The 23,364-nt window shown below is 38.2% G+C and overlaps 2 protein-coding genes across 3 annotated transcripts in view; one reads left to right on the top strand and one right to left on the bottom strand.

Annotated features, from left to right (window-relative positions):
- Positions 1 to 18,071, bottom strand: part of SEPTIN7 (septin 7) — a 114,773-nt gene extending 96,702 nt beyond the window's left edge. The window contains exon 1 of one of the 2 annotated variants that reach the window (XM_070511764.1): positions 17,833 to 18,071. In XM_070511764.1, the coding sequence (XP_070367865.1) occupies positions 17,833 to 17,893 (61 nt within the window). In that variant the 5' untranslated portion in view covers positions 17,894 to 18,071. The remainder of the gene's footprint in view (positions 1 to 17,832) is intronic. The other variant, XM_070511767.1, reaches the window with a different exon arrangement.
- Positions 18,072 to 18,415: 344 nt separating this feature from the next.
- HERPUD2 (HERPUD family member 2) overlaps positions 18,416 to 23,364 on the top strand; it is a 134,740-nt gene continuing 129,791 nt past the window's right edge. Inside the window, exon 1 of the mRNA XM_070511777.1 lies at positions 18,416 to 18,586. The gene's annotated coding sequence lies outside the window, so the exon portion shown is untranslated. The remainder of the gene's footprint in view (positions 18,587 to 23,364) is intronic.

The raw sequence follows: 23,364 nt of genomic DNA, 5'->3' as shown, positions 1-23,364 counted from the left end.
GATTTTTTTCCATGAACCAATTTATGGTTTTGTTTATTTTCTCTGTTGTGTTTGTTATGTCTCTCATTTATTTCTGCTTTAATCTTCCTTATTTTCTTATCTCCATTTGCTCTGTGTTTAGTTTGCTCTGTGTTTAGTTAGCTGCATTAAATAAGTTTTGGTATGTTGTGTTTTCTTTTTTGTTTGTCTTAAAGTATTTCCCAGTTTCCTTTGTGATTTCTTCTTTGATCCACTGGTCAAAGAGTGTAGTGTTTAATGCCAAAAAATCAGATAACCTAGAGGAAGTACAAAAATTCCTAGAAAGACACAAACTACCTAAACTGGCTCAAAAAGAAACAGAAAATCTGAATAGTCCTATAACAAATAAAGAAATTAAATCAGTAATCAAAACTCTTCCCACAAAGAAAAGACCAGGCACAGACGGCTTCAATGGTGAATTTTACCAAATGTTTAAAGACTGCCCAATCCTTCACAAACTATTCTAAGAAACAGAAGAGGAAGAAACAATGCCCAACTCATTTTGTAAGGCCAGTTTTACTGACACCAAAACCAGACAAATACATCAAAAGAAAACAACAGACCAATGTCCTTTATATAGATGCAAAAACATCAACAAAAATACTGGCAAACTGAATCCAGCTATATAAAAAGGATTATACACCATGACCTGTGGGATTTATCCCAGGAATGCATATGTTGGTTCTACATATGAAAACTAACCAATGTAATACATCAAATTGACTAAATAAAGCAAAAGCAAAAAACAATATATGATCATCTCAAAAGACACAGAAAAAGCACTTGACAAAAATCCAACACCCCTTCATGATAAAAACACACTTAACAAACTAGGTACAGAAGAGAACTTCCTCAATCTCATAAAGTACATCTAAGAAAACCCACAGCTAACATCATACTTAGTGGTGAAAGACTATACGCTTTGACTCTTCAGGAACAAGACAAGGACTGTCTACTCTTGCCACTTCTACTCAACATTGTTCTGGAGTTTCTAGCCAAGGCATTTGGCAGGAAGAAGAAATAAAAGGCATCCAAATTAGAAAGGAAAAAGTAAAACTCTCTTTACACATAGATCACATGATCTTATAAATAGAACATCTTAGCGAACCCACTAAAAAGACTTATTAGAACTAATAAAGTTGCAGGAAACAAGATCACTGCACAAAAACCAATTACATTTCCATACACTAGCAAAAGAAACCCAAAATGAAATCAAGAAAATTCCTCCTAATAGCATCAAAGATAATAAAATACTTAGGAATATATTTAAAAAAAGTACAAATATTGTACACTGAAAATTATAAAACACTGTCCAAAGAAATTAAAGATCTGAGCAAACAAAAGCTATCCTGTATTTATGGACTGGAAGACAATTTTGTTCAGATAGCAATACGCCCCAAATTGATCTACAAATTCAAGGCCATGCCTATCAAAATTCCAGTTGGATTCATCACAGAAATTGACAAACTAACCCCCTAATTCATTTGGAAATTCAAGAGACCCAGAATAGCCAAAACAATTTTGAAACAGAAGAAATCTGAAGGACTCACACTTCCCAGTTTCAAAACTTACAACATTACAGTCACTCAAACAGTGTAGTATAGCCATAAGGACAGACATAAAAACCAATGGACTACAACTGGCAATCCAGAAATAAACCCTTGAATTTATGGTCAACTGTTATTCTAGAAGGTTGCCCAGAAAACTTAATGGAGAAAGAACAGTCTTTTCAACAAAAGGTGCTGGGATTACTGGACATTCACATATAAAAGAATAAAATTAGATACCTACCTCACACCACATACAAAAATTAACTCAAAATGGATTAAAAACCTAAACATAACATCTAGAACTAAAGAACTCATAAGAAAACACAAGAATAAATCTTCATCACCTTGGATTAGGAAATGTTTCTTAAAAATTATACCAAAAGCACAAGCAACAAAAAAAAGGTAAACTGGACTTCATCAAAATTAAAAATCTGTGCTTCAAGAACACTGCCAAGAAAGTGAAAAGACAACCTATGGAATGGTAGAAAATATTTGCAAATCATCTATTTCATAAAAGACGTACCTAGAATACATAAAGAATTGTTACAATTGAACAAAAAGACAACCTGATTAAAAATTGGGCAAAGCACTTTAATAGACATTCCTCCAAAGCAGATATACAAGTTACCAAAAGCACATGAAAAGATGCTCAATATCATTACTCATTAGAGAAATTCAAATTTAAAGCCACAATGATACCACTTCACACTCACTAGGATAGTTAAAATAAAAAAGATGGGGCTGGCCCCATGGTCTAGTGGTTAAGTTCAGTGCACTCTGCTTCGGCGGCCCAGGTTTGGTTCCCAGGTGTAGACCTACACCACTCATCAGTGGCCATGCTGTGGCAGTGACCCACATACAAAATAGAGGAAGACTGGCAAAGATGTTAGCTCAGGGCAAATCTTCCTTGAGCAAAAAACAATAATAAAATAAAATTTAAAAGACACAACAACAAGTGTAGACATGGATGTGGAGAACTAGGAACCCTCATACATTGCTGGGGAGAATGTAAAATGCTACAGCTGCTTTGTCAAAGAGTATTGTAGTTCCTCAGAAAAATAAATATAAAGTTACCCTATGATACAGAATTCCATTCCTAGGTAAATATCCAAGAGAACTGAAAGTATAAGTCCACACAAAAATTCGCACTTAAACAATCACAGCAGCATTATTCATAAAAGTCAAAGTATAGAAACAACCTAAATGTCCATCAACTGATGAATGGGTAAACAAAATGTGGTATTACCTACACAATGGAATATTAGTCAGTAATACAAATGAACGAAGTACTACTACAACATGCCACATGCTAAAACATGGATGAACCTTGAAAACATCATGCTAAGTGAAAGAAGCTAGTCAGAAAAGACCAAATATTGCATGATCCCATTTATATGAAATGCCCAGAATGCAAATCTATGAAATGAAAAGTAGATTAGTGGTTGCCAGGACCTGGGAAAAGGAGGGAATGGGAGCAACTGCTAATAAGTACAGGGCTTTTTAGGCTGATGAAAGGTCCTAAAAGTAGTTGTGATGGCTGCACAACTCTGTGAATATACTACAAATGACAGAATTGTACACGCTAAAGGGGAGAATTTTATGGCATGTGAATTATGTCTCAATAAGGCTGTTAGAAAATCAAGTATGTAGTATCTGTAATATTGTACCCTGCATATATAATTTTTGTATCTCCTTTCTTACATATGTCTTCTCATTGGTCAAATCCAGGACAATTTGAGCAACCAAAGAATAACAAAATTAATAGTCACTGTCGATACCAATATTAATAAATAATTTATTGAATGAATACATAAAACAGAACAGCTCTTCCTTACAAAAGAATTCCAATTAAAAAATGTAGAATAATGGAAACAGAAAATCACTATTAAGGCAAACAGGAGAGTAATAATTGTAACGAGCAAGAATTATTGACAGATAATAGATAAAAGTATGATGAGATTAAGTTATTTGCACAGTTCAACAAAGGACTAGTATCTAAAATACACAACCTAGTAAGACACATAACTCAACTTAAAAATGGACCAAGGAGGGGCTGGCCCCGTGGCCGAGTGGTTAAGTTCGCGCACTCCGCTGCAGGCGGCCCAGTGTTTCGTTGGTTCGAATCCTGGGCGTGGACATGGCACTGCTCGTCAGACCACGCTGAGGCAGCGTCCCACATACCACAACTAGAAGAACCCACAACGAAGAATACACAACTATGTACCGGGGGGCATTGGGGAGAAAAAGGAAAAAATAAAATCTTTAAAAAAAAAAAAAAAAAAATGGACCAAGGATTTGAACAGACCACCAAAGATATATGGACGGCAAATAAGCAATGATAAGATCCTCAACATTATTAGCCATTAGGAAAATGCAAATTAAAATCATGACAATTCTACTAGAATGGTTTAAAATAATGAGTGATCATCCCAAGTATTGGTAATTATGTGAAGCAATTAGAATTCTTATACACTGTTGATGAAAATGTAAAATGTCACAACAATGTTGGAAAATAGTTTGGCAATTTCTTAAAAAGTTAAACATATACCTACCTATGACTTAGCCTAAGTATTTACCCAAGGGAAATGTAATCATGTGGTACTATCATTACAGCTTTTTAAAATTTTTATAAGAAAAAAAGCTGGGAAAAAAATATATCCAAATTTTAACATTTGTTGTAGTTTGCTAACTGAATTTGAGGGTAATTCAGTTTTATATTATTTTCTATTTTCCAAGTTATTGTTAAGGAACCTGAAGCACTCCATTAAAAAAAAAAAGCAGCACATAGAAAGAAGATGAAGTCATGTTCACCACAAGTCAGTATTGGTTTTCTTTTTAATGGGTAAGTCAGATGTTCTTTATTTCCCATTTCTGACAAGTTCATTAGATTGCAAAGGAAGAAATAATAGGAGATAATTCTGACAAGATTTTAATCATGATGTGAATACAGGCAAGGTAGAGAATTAAAGGCTGGAATACTAATAAGATGGGTTAATAGCTGGTTAGTTGTATGTCAACTTCAGCAAAATTATACACCACAAGGCTCCATCCTTAACTAAGCCCAGATAAAATTATTAAATACTTCGATGAAAACATAAAACGTAGGTTTGTCAAACCTGCAGATAATAAAAGCTGAGAAAGTTAACAAATACTTTCTATGACACACTCAGAATCCAAATGAAACTTAATGGAAAGGTGTGCATCCGAACCACGTCCTTTTTCCCCACCTCCAAAACAAAATCTCAAAAACAAAGTTTCAGTTAAGATCAGAAATATAAAATGGCACTGCAAAAATAAGAAGGAGGTGATGGGACATGTTTCACCCATTCAGTCAACAAGTTCCTCTAATTTGAAAGAAAAAAACATGTTGAAGAAGCAAGATAAAACAATAATAGCACAAGAGGAAAAAGCAGAGACATCTTAGTTGACATTATGCTCTAGAAGTCACTAAGTCAATAAGTAAATAAAGTTACCCTAAAAAGTAATTTAACTTCAGGCCTCATTAACAGACTTATAGGTATGTAGAATGAGACAAAAGATTGATGTATTCTGATCTGTAATTTTAAGATCACAAGATATTCAGTTCCCAGTGTCAGTAGGGATATGTACCAAATGAAGAAAATTCAGAGGGCAGTAAGAACCGGAGGGCTGGAGGGAATATAACCCCCTGCCATACAAACACTGCTAAAGGAAATGGAAAGACTAAAAGTCTCTACAAAAGACTCAGAGAGTTGTCTTCGAACTATTAAATAATAATATTAAAAAGAAAATTAGATTCATCTTTTTGTCTCAAGGAGTAAATGAGAATTTCTGAATACAAATATCAAAGAGAGACTTCAGATACACCCAAAAATAGGAAGAAAAAATCAACAGAGACAACTATTCAAAGATGAAATGTGCTTCCTCAGAAGGTAGTGAGTTTCTAACAGGCTAGATCACCTCTGTCCATGAGAAATATAACACAAACCACACATGTAATTTTAAATTTCTAGTAGCTACATTAAAAAGAAACAACTAAAATTAATTTTAATAATATATTTTCATTAACTAAATATACCCAAAAAATTATTTCAACATGCAATACAAAAATTAATATTTTACATCTTTCAAAGTAAGCCTTTTCAAAATCCTCTGTGTATTTTACCCTCATACCAAATCTCAATTCAAACTAGCCACATTTCAAGTGCTCATCAGCCATATATGCTCATGGCTACAGCACTGGACAGGGAAGGGTTAGCCAGCTACTTGACAGCTATGCTGCAGGGGGAATTTGAGCACTGGTTGCATAATTAGATTAAACGACAATACATTTTCGAATCCTGAGATCTTGTGAAAATACAGAAAAATAAGAAAAGAATACCAAGAACATATTCAAAATTTTAAAAGGGTTAACTTTATTCCATTTTAATCAGTCACGACTATTCCTTGTCCATTCATGACATACATATCACTCTGTATTTTCCTGTAGCACTCATTCTGAACACAACACAGCAGTTCTGTCAAGGAATTCAAGTTATTTCCAGTACGTAATATATCTATCTCAAAAAAAAACTAGCTTCTTAAAGACATCAAAGCCATTTCTTGTCAGAATATCGAATCCCATGACTCATAAAATGTTTGATATTCAATTTGAGAATTGCTTGCCTAATAAGAAAAAACGTAAGTTAAAAAAAAGTATTCATTATTACCTGTTTGTAAAATGGTTTTCCATAGCTTACCTACATTACAATACTACATAGGAAAATAGAAATTCGATTCTTCTTATGGACTGAACTGTGTCCCCCAAAAATTCATGTGTTGAAGCCTTAACCCTTAATGTGACTGTATTTGGAGATAGGGCCTTTAAGGAGGTAATTAAGAGTAAAGGAGGTCATAAGAGTGGGAACCCAATCACACGGGACTGGTGTCCTTGAAGAAGAGGAAGAGACACTAGGATATCTCTCTCTCCACACATGCACAGGGGAAAGCCACATGAAAACACACTAAGAAGGCAGCTGTCCACAGTCCAGGAAGATCCCTCACTGGAAACTAAACCTGCTGGCACCTTAATCCTGGACTTCCAGCCTCCAGAACTGTGAGAAAATAGTCTGTTGTTTAAGCCCCCAATCTGTGATATTCTGTTATGGCAGCCCTAACAGACTAATACAGTTCCTAAGAAAGTCCTTTCAAAAAACTGTATTGCAGGGCCAGCCCAGTGGCGCAGTGGTTAAGTGTCCACGTTCCGCTTTGGTGGCCTGGGTTTCACCGGTTCAGATCCCAGGTGCGGACATGGCACCACTTGGCAAGCCATGTTGTGGCAGGCATCCCACATATAAAGTAGAGGAAGATAAGCACAGATGTTAGCTCAGGGTCAGTCTTCCTCAGCAAAAAGAGGAGGATTGGTGGCAGATGTTAGCTCAGGGCTAATCTTCCTCAAAAAAAGAAAAAAAAAACTGTATTGCAAACCAAATTATATTACTGTTGAAATTATTAATAAGTTATGATAAATGTTTGTATATGTTTCTAAATTTACTCCACAAGCAAAGATTTGAAAAGCCTGCCTTGTTGAACCACTGAAGTCACCAAAATAACTTGATACTTCAAAACTACAAAATGCTAATTTTATCCATAACCAAAGTCTTCAACTTATAGTTCATTTTAAAAACATATTACTTAAGATCAGTACTATATAGAATAAAGTTAGAGATCAGTGGGGAGCTCAAAAAAGCATGCCAGTCATCGCAATACTATCCCACCAACAATATTTGTAATATTAAACATAAACAATAACTGATAATAGATAAAAAATTGACAGTGCTGTTACATACTATAAGAGTAGTCTTAAAGGAGTTCAAAGTAAGGGAACTTGAACTCGAAAGTTTAAAAGTATCAAAGACTCAGACAGTGGGAAACATTTCCCTTGATGAGTAGTTTTGAGCTGGGCCTTCCTTAACGGATGATGGGACTTCAAGGTAGGTCAGAACAGCAGAAGCCGAAGCAAGAATGCAAAACATGATTTGATCTGACTATAAGGAAAAAGCCAAACAAAGGAGGCCCTAAAATGACTGCCTAAGTTTTTAAGGAAAGAACATATAAGATAATCACAAAGCAGTATAAGTACAGCTAGAAATCTGAATTCCAATATTTGCTGTAACTTAAGAGCTATTCTCTGGTGGGTAAGTTATATGATCTTTCTGAGCCTTAGATTGGGACAGCATCTTTATGAAGCTGTTGCAAGGTACATATGAAATGTTTGGCACTTCATATACAATAAGTACAATAAATGACAGTTACTATAGTGGTTGTGCAATAGATGACAACTATAATTAAAGCCTCTGGGCTTTTCATCTTGCAGATAAGTGATTCCCAAACCTGGCTGCAATCAGAAGAATCTGGGGAGTTTGATTAAAACAGATACTGAGGCCCCAGCTTAGAAGTAGAGTATGCTGGTAGGGCCCAGGAAACAGTATTTTTTAAGATTTTATTTATTTTTTTCTTTTTCTCCCCAAAGCCCCCTGGTACATAGTTGTATATTCTTCGTTGTGGGTCCTTCTAGTTGTGGCATGTGGGACGCCGCCTCAGCGTGGCCTGATGACCAGTGCCATGTCCGTGCCCAGCATTCAAACCAACGAAACTCTGGGCCGCCTGCAGCGGAGCGTGCAAACTTAACCACTCGGCCACGGGGCCAGCCCCCAGGAAATAGTATTTTTAACAAGAACCTTAGATGCCTATACCATAAATAACAAAGAGATTTAAAGTTCTACAATAGGCCAATTATTTTACGAAAGTAGTGGTTTTGGTACAATAATCTTACGAAGAACTATTAACTAAAGTGGGAAGAGACTGGAAGCAATAAGACCAATGAAGAAACTACTTGATAGGAAAGCAAGTCCTTTTGTTCATCTCGGTTAGATTCTAATTTGTTAAACAGAATCCACTAGTGATTAACTATACTTAGGACACCCATCCTCAAATTAAAAAACAATGGAATCTCCCAGCCCTATTCAAAAATTTCCAACACAGATTCAACTAAAAGTTGTTTCCATCAAGCATAAAATTCTTCCCTTATTCCCTTACTCCTGACCAGGACTAATGTCAATGGTGCATTTATTTCATATAACATTATACCTGCCGGTCTGTGATATTATTTCTGCATTTCCTACATGGTGACCAAATACTTAACTTTCAAAAAGAGAGGGGCTGCAACTTTTCAGCAAGTCTAAAATTATTCCAAAATTTTGAAAAAGAACAAAAAAGATTACAACCATGTATTTATCTTTCTTAGAGCACAGCACCATGGTCACACACAAACTTAGGTATTTTTGATGGGTCCATTTGCCAGCTAAGCCATTCTAGTTATCTTTTTGGCTCACAGCTGAATTAATCATCTCAAAAAGTAACTCCTAGCTGTTCTTTATTAGACCAACTTTCATATTCTAATACAAAACCTAAGACAGGGCTGACTATACTCCTAGTTCTATCTAGGATCACTAATTTCATCCTTTTGCGCCAAGTTCTCATGTCTCCAAACAAACTAGAGACATGTTAACTACTCCATTCATCCCCAGCAACGAGAAAACTAACAGACCACAAGTTGTCCTCTACCCATCTATGGCCTTTGCAAATTTTACAGTGACTACATATTTTGATTTTCAAGGTTCTTTTCTATGTGCACGTTATTTTATACATCCAGAGAACAGGAATCATTTCTATTAAATTTATTTCCTTTTCACTCAGCATATCAATTATACAGAATATAGTTGGGAACCAGAAATGGAAATCATATCTCAGTGCTTAACAGATAGCAGACTTTTGATAAAGAAATGAATCAGGAAATAAAAGCTGAGCAATAAAATACAAAGATTTCTAACGGCAAACTGGATAGCAACAAAATTCAAGGACAGAAGAAGGTAGGTACATCTTCAAGGACAGAAGAAGGTAGGTACACCCAGGAGAGCAGAAAAATGTGAAAATCCATGTATAGTTAAAAAACTAAAACGACTCTCATATTGCATTACTACTTAGCCCCATATTGCAAGACACAACACAAAAACAAATATCCCTGAGGATGATTTTAACAAATTCATTATATTCTACTGAAAATAGGGAAGCTCATCAGTTTATATGTAACAAAAATCTCTCTCCAGTAACATAAGAAATGTAAATTAAGACAAGTATAAGATACTAAACTAACAAATACCCTAGGAAAATAACTGGGGAAGAAGAGGCTTGTTTAAAGATACTCTTTAAAACACTACTTATAATTAAAATATGGAAACTATGAAATGTCTCAAAATAATAAAATGGCTAGGCAAATGAGAATATCAACACTGGTTCTGCATAAAATTTAAGAGTTTACAGAGTACTTTTATGCATACTGCATCTCATAATATATAATTCACGCCAGAGGTTATCAACCCTGGCTGTTCATCAGAATTACCTAAAATACTTAAAATGCAAATTTCTGAGCCCTACCTCATACCTAGTGAATTAATGAGCCTCCAAGTGTGTTAAGCATTGGAAGTGTTTCCAATGTCTGACCAGGGTTAAGAACCACTAACCACTAATAGATCGCTAATTACAACCATGAAAAAAACACATGTAATTAAGAAGGAACACAAATTAACCTTCAATGACTGAAATAATTTAATGGGGTTTTTTTCCTCCTGTTTAATTTGTTTAAATTAACCATAAAAGGAACTATATCTACTAAACTTTGTAAAATGAAAAATGGTTTAAAATGTTGATACTTGAAGGTATACCAGTTACTGAGAAAATTTTCCTTGTTCAGATCATTTCACATCCCAGACGTCACATGTAACAAATGAGGTGGTACCCTGGTTACTTTAGTAATAATACAAACAGAAATAACTACGATAAAATTACTATGAAAACTTTGCCTCCTTTTAAACAAATAATGATCTCACTCAAAATATTTACAGTATTCTCTAAAACTGATTGACAATATATACCAAATTCTTCCTCAAAAAGAAAGAACTCTGATTACAATATGAATGGACAATTTTAATATATAAGGATACAAAATGTCATTTGTATAAGGAACATTAGCATGACCCTTAGTTTGAAACAGCTACTACTTTGAAATGCACCAGCAGAAATTTTAAATAAGCAAACATTTTGGTACTAGTCGAGAAATTGGTGACCTCAGCCTGTCTAACTTTGAAGTTTCACATAAATCACTTTATTCCAATTTCCTTTAATTTTGCTCACCAAACTACAAATATCAAGTCTTTAAAAAACAGTACTAACAAATTTACTGACCAAACTAAAGTATAGCTTTCGTTTAATATGGCAGATTCAATTACTAAACATAAAAATTCAAAGCACAAATGAACAATTTATAATAACCTTAAAATGTTTATTTTCCATCCTAGATGTCTCTCCTAGAATTGAGACTTTACCAGACATGTCCACTTAGATGTCTCCTAGGCCTCTCAATTTCACATTTTAAATCACCTATTTCAAGAAATGGTACCTACTTATCACCCAATCACTCAAGTGAGAACGCTCAGATATTCTGGATTCATTACTCACCACCTACATCCCCTCCCATACCAAACACCTCACAACCATTCCCTACACTTCGTGCCCTTTGTCATTGCCCTAGTTCTGTCCTTCATCTTTTAGTTAAGACTGGTTACATTAACCTCCCTCAATTCACTGGCCCTACTACAGTGTTCTATCTATCTCTACTGTAATTATCATCCAGATGTTCATGGTTACCATTCTTCTCTTTTAAAATCCTTCCATAAAGATTTTTTTAAAATCCTCAGCACAGCACACCAGATCTCTGCTTACTCTCTTGCCTCAGAACCTACACCACCATGATTTCCCAGCCTAGAAAAAGTATCCTTTCTCCTCTTCCTCTGCCTAATCACTCCTATCCACCTTTAAAGAGTTACCTTTTCCAGTTTGGAAAAGGTATCCTGCTCTGTACTCCCACTGTATACATACCTTTAAATCATATCACAAATGATTGACTAAATAAATGCCAGGTTGGGAATACAAAAGTGAACAAACCACAGTCCTTACCTTTAAGAAACTTATAACGGAGGCAAAAAATTAAATAGTCAATTGCCATACAGTCTGTTAACTTTTCCTTTTAAGCTAATATCTGAGTGCTTGTTATATGCCAGGCTAAGGATTTACTATGTATTATCTCATTTAATTCTCCAATAATTTTATGATTCTCACTTTACAGAGAAGGAAACAGAAAAGCTTTGTTATTTGCCCAAGGTTCAGTTAAGCGTTAAAGATGTGAATCCAGGTCTGACTCCAGAACCTAAGCTCTTAATCACCATACCTTCTATTTTCTACTGTCACAGCATTTAACTCAGTTTCCCAGTGCCCAGCATGCAGCAGGCACAAGACATGTATTTGTTAAATAAATAAACTTTGAGTGTTGAAGTCCTAAGCTAGTAATGACTTAACATCAATACTACCATTTTAACTGATAGTGTCTAGTATCAAAGCATTCAAAAGCTCTGAGATACTAACACATGTGAATGATCAGTGTCCCAAGTTATTCATCATTGGATGGTTTATAATAGAAAAATATTGAAAAGTAAATGTCTATCAGAAGAGGAAGGTTATAGAAATCACAGCTTATCCATATACTGGAATTATGCAGTTGTATAAAAGAGTAAGAATGATCTTCGTGTAATGATATGGAATAACCTAAGATACACTAAGTGGGAAAAATTAAAAGGTGAGGAAGAATGTGTGTCTGATGGATGGGGGAAGGAGGGATTATGTTTTTTGCTTGCATATGCAAAAATCATCTTTAGAAGAACATATAAGAAACTATTAAATAGATTGCCTGAAAAGTAGGAAACTGCGTGAGTTGGGGATATGAACAGAAAGGAGATTTTACTACATCTCTCTTTTTAACCTTTTGAATTTTGAACCAAGCGACTATACTCCCTATATGACAAATATATAAACTCCCCCCAAAATAAATAAATAAGCATTTTCAGAAATCGTAACACAAACACTACATAACATCCAGAAGGCCATGGGCCATAACTTTCTTGATTGCTTCTGTTTTTGCAGTGTCTGACACTTGTTGGGAGTCAAATATTTGGTATATTAATGAAGTTTACAAAAATATCAAACTGCCATTGCAGGAATATTTCAAATATATTTTACAAAGAAAGCAAAACAGGAAAAAAATGGTTTTGATTTTTCCAAATAACAATCAGAGCCCTATCCCAGGCCTACTGTTTATCAAACTCTGGAAGACTACTAGAATTTGCATTCTTTTAAAAGTACCAAGGTGATCATTTTATTGTTGTTTCATGTTTCCTTCACATTTCAAATCTCTCACAATAAAGAAGGGGAAAAAACTTTTAAAAGCTGCCAAGAAAAACCACTTTAAATGAGTTAACTGTATATGGATTATATCTCAATATGATGTTTATAAAAAAGAAAACTAATCTATGATATTAGAAACGAGATCAGTGGTTACCTGCACAGGGGCACAAGAAACTCAGGGGTGATGGAAATCTTCTGTATCTTGACTGGAATAAAAGCTACAAGGTGTACGTCAATATTCATTGAACTAAACACTTAAAATCTGTGCATTTTACTAGATGAAAATTATACCTCAATAAAGTTACTTTGCAATAATTTGGAAAGCATTTGGAAATGCAGATTCCTGGGCCCCTCCCAGAGACCAAATCACTGGGTCTGTGGTGGAACCCAGCTAATCCGTATTTTTAACAAGAGGTCTCAGGTGACCCTTATGTATGAGGTTCATCATTTATACTCTGGAAAATACAGACCTAGCATAATGTTGTATGTCCAATAATTACTGATGTTTTTCAAAAATTCATGAGTTAAATTACAAACTTACACAGAAAAGCTACCTGGGTGATTCTGATTCCCAAGTTTGGGAAATACTAAGTATTAAATGGTAGGATTTCTAGGAGGAAGACTTTTGGACCAGATAGTTAACAAAGATACCTTTCTTCTCCACCTTCCATGATCCTTCAATGGCTCTCCATCACCTAGTGCAGTGGTTCTCGATCTGGGGTGATTCTGGCCCCCAGGTGACATTTGGCAATGTCTGCAGACATTTTTTTATTGTCATAACTGGGGAGGAGGTATGCTACTGGTATCTACTGGGTAAAGGCCAGAGATGCTGGTAAACATCATACAATGCACAGGACAGCCCTTCAAACAAAGAATTATAAAACTCCAAATTGCAATAGTGCCAAGTTTGAGAAACTCTGACTTGGAGACTTGCCTCTCAAATGAAGCTACCAAAAGTGCACAGCTGTGGCCCCAGAGGTAAAGAAAATAACAGAATTAACACGTTACATCTTCAGGAGAGTCCATTTTTACTTCCAGATTGGCGAGGAAGTAAGAAGAGAGTCATCTTTATATTGCATATAAAGCAAACAAATATAAAATGCATATGTCACGAGTACCTAAGATTTTTTAAAAACTTCAAATTAATGTAAGCAGGAAGAGCTTCAGACTTTACGCCGCAACCTCAGGGGATACTTATTTACTCTATTCAGTCTTCAAAGTATTTTGAAGTTAAGAAACACTTGCCTAAAATAAAGTATATAAACTTTAGCATGACAGGCAAGACCTCATCGTTAAGTACCTCTACTAAGATTTTTAGGGCTATTTGTTACTGCCGTGTGGTCTAACCCAGTGCTATTCAAAATGCAGTCTGTGGACCAGTGAGCCAGTCTGAATTGTTTACCAGTTTACATCAGAGACGTACAGAAATTGACAGCACAGAAATGGAAATTTTTATAGCAGAATACTTTTATGTCTATTGAATCTAATAAAAACATTAGAGCTTGTATTTTGCCTTACTTCATCTTGATTTTTTAAAATTCTGCAGTACTTTGTATTTTACAATGGTATCAGTCAACAGTGGATTGGAAAGAGAAAACAAGGGAGGAAGCACTAACCTAACCTATCCTGACTGATACATCTAGTAAATGGTAAAGCAAGGATTTGAACTCAAGTCTGTCTGACACCAAAGCTCATATTCTTAATCATTATACTTTATTTCTCTGTTGTCATTAAGACTTTGAACTCAAAACCCCATGTGTAATCCCTACCTCTGGAGAGCTGGAAGGACTGTACCACGTACAAATCACAAGGGCTTTCTGTGTGTCTGGCCCAAGGCCTTCAACACTGAGAGCAAACCAAGCTGCCTCCTTGGCCTGTTTTCCCCAGGTTCAACTTGGCTCTCTTGATCTCTGATGATGCAAAAGGGTAAGACCAAAAAAAAGAAAAAAAAAAGACAGAAAGAACATTCTCCCGAAGGCCTAGAGGAGAGTCACTGAATGATACTGTCTTCTTTTAGGACCAACCCTGGTTTCTACCCGGTTTGGGGAGATGATCTCCTCCAGGCAGGAGCAGACCCCAGACCTCTCTAACCAGACTACCTATATGGAGTGCAGAATAAACGAATCCAAAATATGAAAAAGCCACATGGACTTAATAGCATTTAAAGTTTTCCCTCCTCATACCAAGATTTAAAGAACTTGGATCTGACCCACCCACACTGCACATCCCCAAGTGTTTTTACAAACTTTTCTGACCATAATCCTTAATAAAAAAGAAATGTTATATCCAAACTCAACACACAATATTATAAAACAAAATTTACCCCCCCAAAAATTCATACTAAATGCAATGTACTGCTATTTTCTATTTCTTTCCTACTTTTTAAAAAGTATTAGTAGAAATCCACAAAACTTATTTCAAGACTAATAGGTCTCAACTTGCAGTCTGCAAAATGTTGCTGTACAGATCAACAGTCTACATTTAACAGTATGCTCTCATCTGGCAAGCCTAACCCATAATCATGCTACCTTAAAATCCTTCTCAAAAACATATTTTTTCTACACCAGTTTCATTATACAATAATCTTGTTATTCATAATCCAAACAGTACAGAAAAAAACACAAAAAACTGTCTCAAAATTTAGTAAAATGCATAAGGTTAAAAATTTTCAGCCTCTAATCAAATTTTCAAGATAGCTTATTACCTCAAAACGTGAAACAGTTCTCAGCTGGTAATTTGGTCAGGTAACAATACTTTATTGGCAAAACCCACAAAAGAGTCTTCTGTGAATATGTATACCAGCAAATTATAAGAAGTCTGAAACCAACCTGCTCTACCACTATCTTCACTCTGACTGGTCTGGTTATCTGACCACCCCCCATTATTGAGACCTTGGAAATCATAATCTAACTCTTCCTCCACTCCAAGCTTTTTTTTCTTTGGGGGGAAGGGGGTTTGCCGTTAATCCTCTACAACTGGTCTAAGGTCTGTCAGGAGTCCTACCTTGTCTCAGACTAGCTCAGAAGTTCTGGCACCGGCTCATTTAAGAGTATTGCTATGGGGAAATGCACAAATCCAAAAAACCAATTTTCATAACAAACTTCTGAAACATAATCTATTGATAACACTACCTTCCACGTACTTATGTACTGAATACCTTATCTCCAAATCAAAACCAGAAACCAAAAATTCTTAACTAAACTACAAAAATATTCTTTCTGTAAATTAAAATCTACTGGACATTAAACACAAAGTAAATTTCTATTATCAGTTATGAACTTCAATTCTGTAAGCCTAAGAGTGCATGTGACATTTTTAATAACTGTATTAAGAGGATCTGGCTCCATCATGCTATCCCATCACAGAATGACCATACAAACCATCTATGTAGCTTCCACATTTATTTCACAGCTCCTCTCCACCCTATCTTCTCTAGCCACACCCACTGAACAGCTGGGTGGGATGAAAGATTGTTTCCTGCCCTCCCCCCTTGCTCCTTCCCTTGCTATTTGGAGGAATAAGGGATCTAGGCAGCAGTAACTAGCTTAATAACTGTTTATATCCTGCTAAGGGACCATCCTTCCAGTCTATCAGAATTCCATAAATTTCATCCCTACCTGTACACTTAATGCCTAAAAAGTTTCCTCCTCAAATTGCTTATAAACTTGAGGGGCCGGGGACTGACAGTCTCATCACTTGTATGTACATAAATACGTCGAACAAGTAAAATGTTCTTGAATCTAGATTATCTGTTCATTTAGATTCTCAAGGGCACTCGGGAAGATGTTTTCCCATTTCATCAAAATAACAAAGCCAAAAAAATCTTAAAGTTGAACTACAACAATAAATTCGTAAGAATAAGTTCTTTCAGTAACTAAGCAAACACCTGAACGTCACCAATTCTTTCCCCACACCACAAAAACCCAGATTTGAAACAGTGTACTCTCAAAACGTAACTCAGCAAATGGAAATGTGTTACAAAATTTTCAGATGTTTATTTCCTAGTATACACAGAGTAAGCAATGGAACTGAGGAGTGGAAAATGTGAATGAAATGGCCTTGTTCTTTTTCCAACATCTGGGGGAGGAAAGGAAATGAAAGGGCTTCTTAACCGAATAACTGAGAATACTGAAATATTTTCAAAAATTAATTTCCTTAAACATCACCAGTCCGTATCTCCAACTCCCTCCCTTTTCCAGCGACCCTTCCGAGCCTTCCCACTCCTCGGGAGGGCGCCCTTCCCAGACGTTCTCTTTCTCCTTTTTCCTAAAAATTAAGCCCAAACCAGGCTCCTTATCCTCCGTACGCCAGCCTCGCCCGCCATCCACCGGCCTTCGGGGCCGCGCCTGGGGAAAGGAAACCCCGAGAGGCGGGGAGGGGGAGCGAGGAGGCGACGCGGTCGCTGGAGCCGCTGCAGCCGCCGCCGCCTCCACCGCAGCCTGAGCCTGGTGCATCCTCCTTCCTCCCTCCCCGCCGCCACCCTCCGGGGCCGGCCCACACAGCACCCGCACCCGGGCGCGCGCTCATCCCCACCCTCCTCGCCAGGCCCGCTCCCCCGACTAGGGGAGCTCCGCCGCGGGCACTGCGGCCGCCGACGGACGAAGCAGGGCCGTGGGAGCCGGCGGGCCGGGAAAGACGACCCCGCTCCGGCCCCGGCGGCGGAGGCCGCGGCTCAGGGCTCCCCCGGCCCGCCCGCCGCGGCACAGGAAATGCCGCCGCCTCGGCTCTCCTCACGTTCAATTCAAACTGTCACCGCCGCCGCCTCCCCTCCCCCCGGCCCGCCGCCGCCGCCGCCGCGCCCCGGGCCCGCCGTCGCCCCCACCCCACCTCCCCTCGCCGCTGTCCCCCGCCTCGCCTCAGGGCGTTCCTCCCGCCCGGTCCGGCGGCCGCAGAGCCCCGGTGCGTCCGGAGCTGCCGACCCGAGTCGCGGCGGCCCAAAGCTGAGACTCACCCATGGTGCTGCTGTTGACGCTCCTCTCCTCAGCAGCAGCGGATCTCGCACTGACCGACATCCCCTCCCCCCTCCGCGACCAGCCAGGGCGCAGCGCAGCCCGCCGATTCTCCAAAGCCGCCTACGCCGACTCCGCGGCGTAGCCGCCCGGCGTCGCTGCCCTGCTTACGCAGGCGACAGCAGGCGGACTCCTCCACTGGCTCTCGCCCGACTCCCGCTCCCTCCTCCGCCCCCCCGCCCCCTCAGACGAGGCTTCCGGGCCGAGAAGAGGTTGGCTTCAATCTCGCGAGATTACTCCTTCTCTGCCCTGTCGGCTTGCTCCTTTTCGAGCATGACTTCATTGGCATGAGCACTCTTGCTGCTCTGGTTTAGCCGCCATGTTTAATTTGGCGGGATTTGGCACCTCCAAGATCAGGGATAGTCAAGTCTCTGTGCATGTTTCTTCAATACTGTCTCTACGGCTAAACCGCGTTACGTTTGTCGGTGAAAAGCTCTGGGGACGCTGAAAGGGAGGGGCCGGTTGGGCGCGAGGGTGGGGTTTTGCCCGAATTAAAGATGGCCGCGATCAGTGCAACCCCGCGCAATTTCACGTCAGGTTTTGGAGCGGAGGGAGCCGCCCTGTTGGCCTTAGAGTCTCCTTACGGAATTGGCGTAAGGGAAAGAGGCGCCGCTGGAAGAGGCCAGCTTGGGAAGCTGCGCTCAGGGCGGGGGCCGCGTCCACGCCTCGGCTCCTGGCTTCTGACCGGGCGGCATTGTGAGTGCGAGTGAAGAGACGCCTCCAGGGAGAAGTCTATTCCCTCATCCATTCTCGTTTCCTCAACTAACTTGACTCTCGGGGTGGACAGTGAGATTAGGCCCCTGCGCTGTCACTTTCTGGCGGCCTGGCACAGCCGAGGGGTCGGCTGCTGCAGCTTCCACTGCGGACTCTCCACGGTCACGGCCGTGTCGGCTCACCTTGTTTGGTGGCCGGTTCAGTCCTCGTGGAGTTCAAACTCTAGTTGAGGAAATGAATGGACACACGTGAAACTGTTGGGTAACAGTTAAAGTGTAATAAAGGGCTAGAACTGTGTGGTCTCCTGCTGTAGCAGTGAACGTCGCTGGGTCGTTGGAGCCTTTCTCCAAATGCTTTCTAGTGAAAGTAGCCACACTTGGCTCTGAGCAGCCCAAGGTTTTTCGTACCTTTCTTGAAAACCAACGGCTGTCTTCATTGTCTAGTTCGTGCACATATATTATTTTTTCTGTTAAACTGCACGTTAAGGAATTTTATATACATAATTATGAGCCCACAGCAGAATGTTCATAGCAGCCTTGCTTATTTAGTGAAACAATTTAAATGTCCACTTAGAGGAGAAGGGATGAATAAGTTACATTACTGGACAAATTGACATACACAGAATACTGAACAGTGGGAATTAAAGCTACTAATATTAATGGAGATAGAATTCGTTAACTTAATATTAAGAAGGAAAAAACAGCAAGTTGCAGAAGGTGCATATGGTATACCATAAACAAAAGTTTAAAAATAAGAAACTGTGAGATCAAACTGTGAAAATCATACAAGGAAATGATATATACCAAATTCAGAATAGTGGTTACTTCCAGAGAGGAAGAGAAGGGACTGTAATAGGGGAGGGTTCACTTGTATCTGTAATGTTTTATTTTCTACCAAAAGTAATCTGCATAAAATGTGGCAAAACCTTAAAGCTAGGTGAAGGGTATACGAGTGTTAAGATTGTAGTTATTTTCTATACTCTTCGGTATACTTGAATGTTTCCAAGTAATTTTTTTAATGAAGGAAATTTTTATCTAAGGAAACAGCTTCTTATGTGTCTTGATATCTGCTGTAGTTTCCTCAGTCTCCATTTGTACTGAATTGCTCAAAAAGTCTGTTACAACTCATCTGCCCAAGCAATCATTGTGTTAAATTTCTGAAACTTAAAATGAGCGCTTACTTTGGAAATTTCGTTAAATGTGTACTTTAAAAAAGGCAGTGCAGCAGGGAGTTTAAACGTGTGGCCTCTGGAGTCATACTGCCTGGGTTCAAATCGCAGCTCTACCATTTACTAACCATATGCCCAAGGACAAGTTGCTTAACCTTTCTGTGATCCAGTTTCCTCATCTATAGATAGGAATAATACTTAACTAATGGAGGTGTTTTGAGAGTTATTTGTGCCCAGTCCATAGTAAATTCTTAGTAAATGTACCTATGTACAGATAATTTTAAAATATAAAATTATCCTGAATCCTATTATTATTTAATCTAATGCTCTATAAAGAAGAAAATCTCCCATCTCCACTGATATATTTCTTTGAGGGGGAGCTCTTAATGGATGTAAAAGAGGTGAATTTTGTTATTTTGCACTCTGAAAATGGATAAATTCTTTTTTGTTAATTTTTCTTGAGTTAATGATAGGTCACAATCTTGTGAAATTTCAGTTGTACATTATTGTTTGTCAGTCGTGTTGTAGGTGCACCCCTTCACCCTTTGTGCCCACCCCCCACCCCACCTTTCCCCTGGTAGCCACTAATCTGTTCTCTTTGTGTACATTTTTCAATTCCTCATGTGAGTGGAGTCATACAGAGATTGTCCTTCTCTATCTGGCTTATTTCACTTAACATAGGACCCTCAAGGTCCATCCATGTTGTTGCAAATGGGACGATTTTGTTCTGTTTTATGGCTGAGTAGTATTCCATTGTATATATATATACACCACATCTTCTTTATCCAATCATCTGTTGATGGGCACTTAGGTTGCTTCTGTGTCTTGGCTATTGTAAATAATGCTGCAATAAACATTGGGGTGCATGTGACTTTTGGAATTGCTGACTTCAAGCTCTTTGGATAGATACCCAGTAGTGGGATAGCTGGGTTGTATGGTAGTTCTATTTTTAATTTTTTGAGGAATCTCCATACTGTTTTCCGTAGTGGCTGCACCAGTTTGCATTCCCACCAGCAGTGTATGAGGGTTCCTTTTTCTTCACAACCTCTCCAACATTTGTTACTATTTGTTTTAGATATTTTTGTCATTCTAATGGGTGTAAGGTGATATCTTAGTGTAGTTTTGATTTGCATTTCCCTGATGATCAGTGATGATGAACATCTTTTCATGTGCCTATTGGCCATCCGTATATCTTCTTTGGAGAAATGTCTGTTCATGTCTCCAGCCCATTTTTTGATCAGGTTGTTTGATTTCTTTGTTGTTGTGTGAGTTCTTTATATATTATGGATATTAAGCCTTTGTCAGATGTATGACTTGCAAATATTTTTTCCCAGTTAGTGGGTTGTTTTTTTGTTTCAATCCTGTTTTCGTTTGCCTTGAAGAAGCTCTTTAGTCTGGTGAAGTCTCATTTGTTTATTCTTTCTATTGTTTCCCTTCTCTGAGAAGACATGGTGTCTGAAAAGATCCTTTTAATACTGATGTCAAAGAGTGTACTGCCTACATTTTCCTCTGGAAGCCTTATGGTTTCAGGTCTCATCTTTAGGTCTTTGATCCATTTTGAGTTTATTTTGGTGAATGGTGAGAAAGAATGGTCAATTTTCATTATTTTACATGTGGCTTTCCAGTTTTCCCAGCACCACTTGTTGAAAAGACTTTCTTTTCTCCATTGTATGCCCTCAGCTCCTTTGTCAAAGATAGGCTATCCATAGATGTGTGGTTTTATTTCTGGGCTTTCAATTCTGTTCCATTGATCTGTGCACCTGTTTTTGTACCAGTACCATGCTGTTTTGATTACTGTAGCTTTGCAGTATGTTTTGAAGTCAGGGATTGTGATGCCTCCCATTTTGTTCTTCCTTCTCAGGATTGCTTTAGCAATTTGGGGTCTTTTGTTGCCCCATATGAATTTTAGGATTCTTTGTTCTAATTCTGTAAAGAATGTCATTGGGATTCTGATTGGGATAGTGTTGAATTTGTAGATTGCTTTAGGTAGAACGGACATTTTAACTATGTTTATTCTTCCAATCCATGTACATGGAATGTCTTTCCTTCTCTTTATGTTGTCATCCATTTCTTTCAGAAAGACCTTGTAATTTTCATTGTATAGGTCTTTCACTTCCTTAGTTAAATTCACCCCGAGGTATTTTATTCTTTTTGTAGTGATTGTGAATAGTATTGTGTTCTTGAGTTCTTTTTCTGTTAGTTCGTTTTTAGAATATAGAAATGCTACTGATTTATGCAAATTGATTTTATACCCTGCAACTTTGCTGTAGTTGTTGATTACTTCTAAAAGTTTTCCAATGGATTCTTTTGGGTTTTCTATGTATAAGATCATGTTGTCTGCAAACAGCAAGAGTTTCACTTCTTCCCTCCCTATTTGGATTCCTTTCATTCTTTTTTCTTGCCTGATTGCTCTGGCCAGGACCTCCAGTACTATATTAAATAAGAGTGGTGATAGAGGGCATCCTTGTCTTGTTCCTGTTTTCAGGGGGATGGCGCTCAGTTTTTGCACATTGAGTATGATGTTGGCTGTGAGTTTGTCATATATGGCCTTTAGTATGTTGAGGTAGTTCCCTTCTATGCCCATTTTGTTCATAATTTTTATCATAAATGGCTGTTTGATCTTGTCAAATGCTTTCTCTGCATCTATTGAGATGATCATGTGGTTTTTATTCCTCAGTTTGTTGATGTGGTGTATCACGTTGATTGATTTGCAGATATTGAACCATCCCTGTGTCCCTGGTATGAATCCCACTTGATCATGATGTATGATGAAAATGTATAAATTCTTAATACAAATAATAAGTTCTTTGCCTGAGGTTTGTTCATGCTCTCCTACAAACCCTGCCCCACGCAATAATAGCTTCACTACTTTCCATTGAAAATTACATGGAGGGTTACAGGCAATGAGATGATGACATATTATGGAACTTTCTCCATAAGGAGTTCTGATAGTCAGTGTTACATAATGTGTGTATGTGTGCATGCACTCAGTGTGTATTATAAATTATATGTTCGGGAGGTGGAGAGAGAGAGAATTATTGTACTTGTTTTATGATCTCTGCTGCACTGTCTGCAGTATTACATTTGCTAATAAAGTCTAGACCTTAACCTTCTGATTCAGAAACAGGTTTTTAAAAAAATGATCTGAAATTCTGGATGGACCACATAGATTGTTTCCACTTCCTATGTACAGTGTCCAACCTGAAGTGGGCCTTCAACTTTGCCAGGCAACTTTGTAACTTTGTTCCCTAGTTAGCTCTCTTTTCCACAACAGCCACCTCAGATTTTCTTCATTGCTTTCCAACCATCTCCCTCATTTATTCTCAGCAAAAAATAGAACCCATCAGAGAGGACCTTCAACAAATTCCTTCCTCCACATTTATTAGCCTACCTGCACCCACACGCATCCTTTCAAACATCATGATGGATCGGGTGTCCCCCAGCAATCTAGGGCACATATTTCTACCTGTTCTCTGTATTCTATCTCTTTGTGCCTATTTTCTGGGTTCTGTCTCCTCCTGCCTTTCTAGGAACTTCATTCAGTGGATTATTTATTCAGTAAGCTTCTAGTTCTGTCCCTACCTCCCCACTG

This window comes from Equus asinus, chromosome 1 (genome assembly GCF_041296235.1).
Source record: "Equus asinus isolate D_3611 breed Donkey chromosome 1, EquAss-T2T_v2, whole genome shotgun sequence".
In the NCBI taxonomy this organism is placed as follows: domain Eukaryota; kingdom Metazoa; phylum Chordata; class Mammalia; order Perissodactyla; family Equidae; genus Equus; species Equus asinus.
This window is presented reverse-complemented; position numbering and strand designations above follow the sequence as displayed.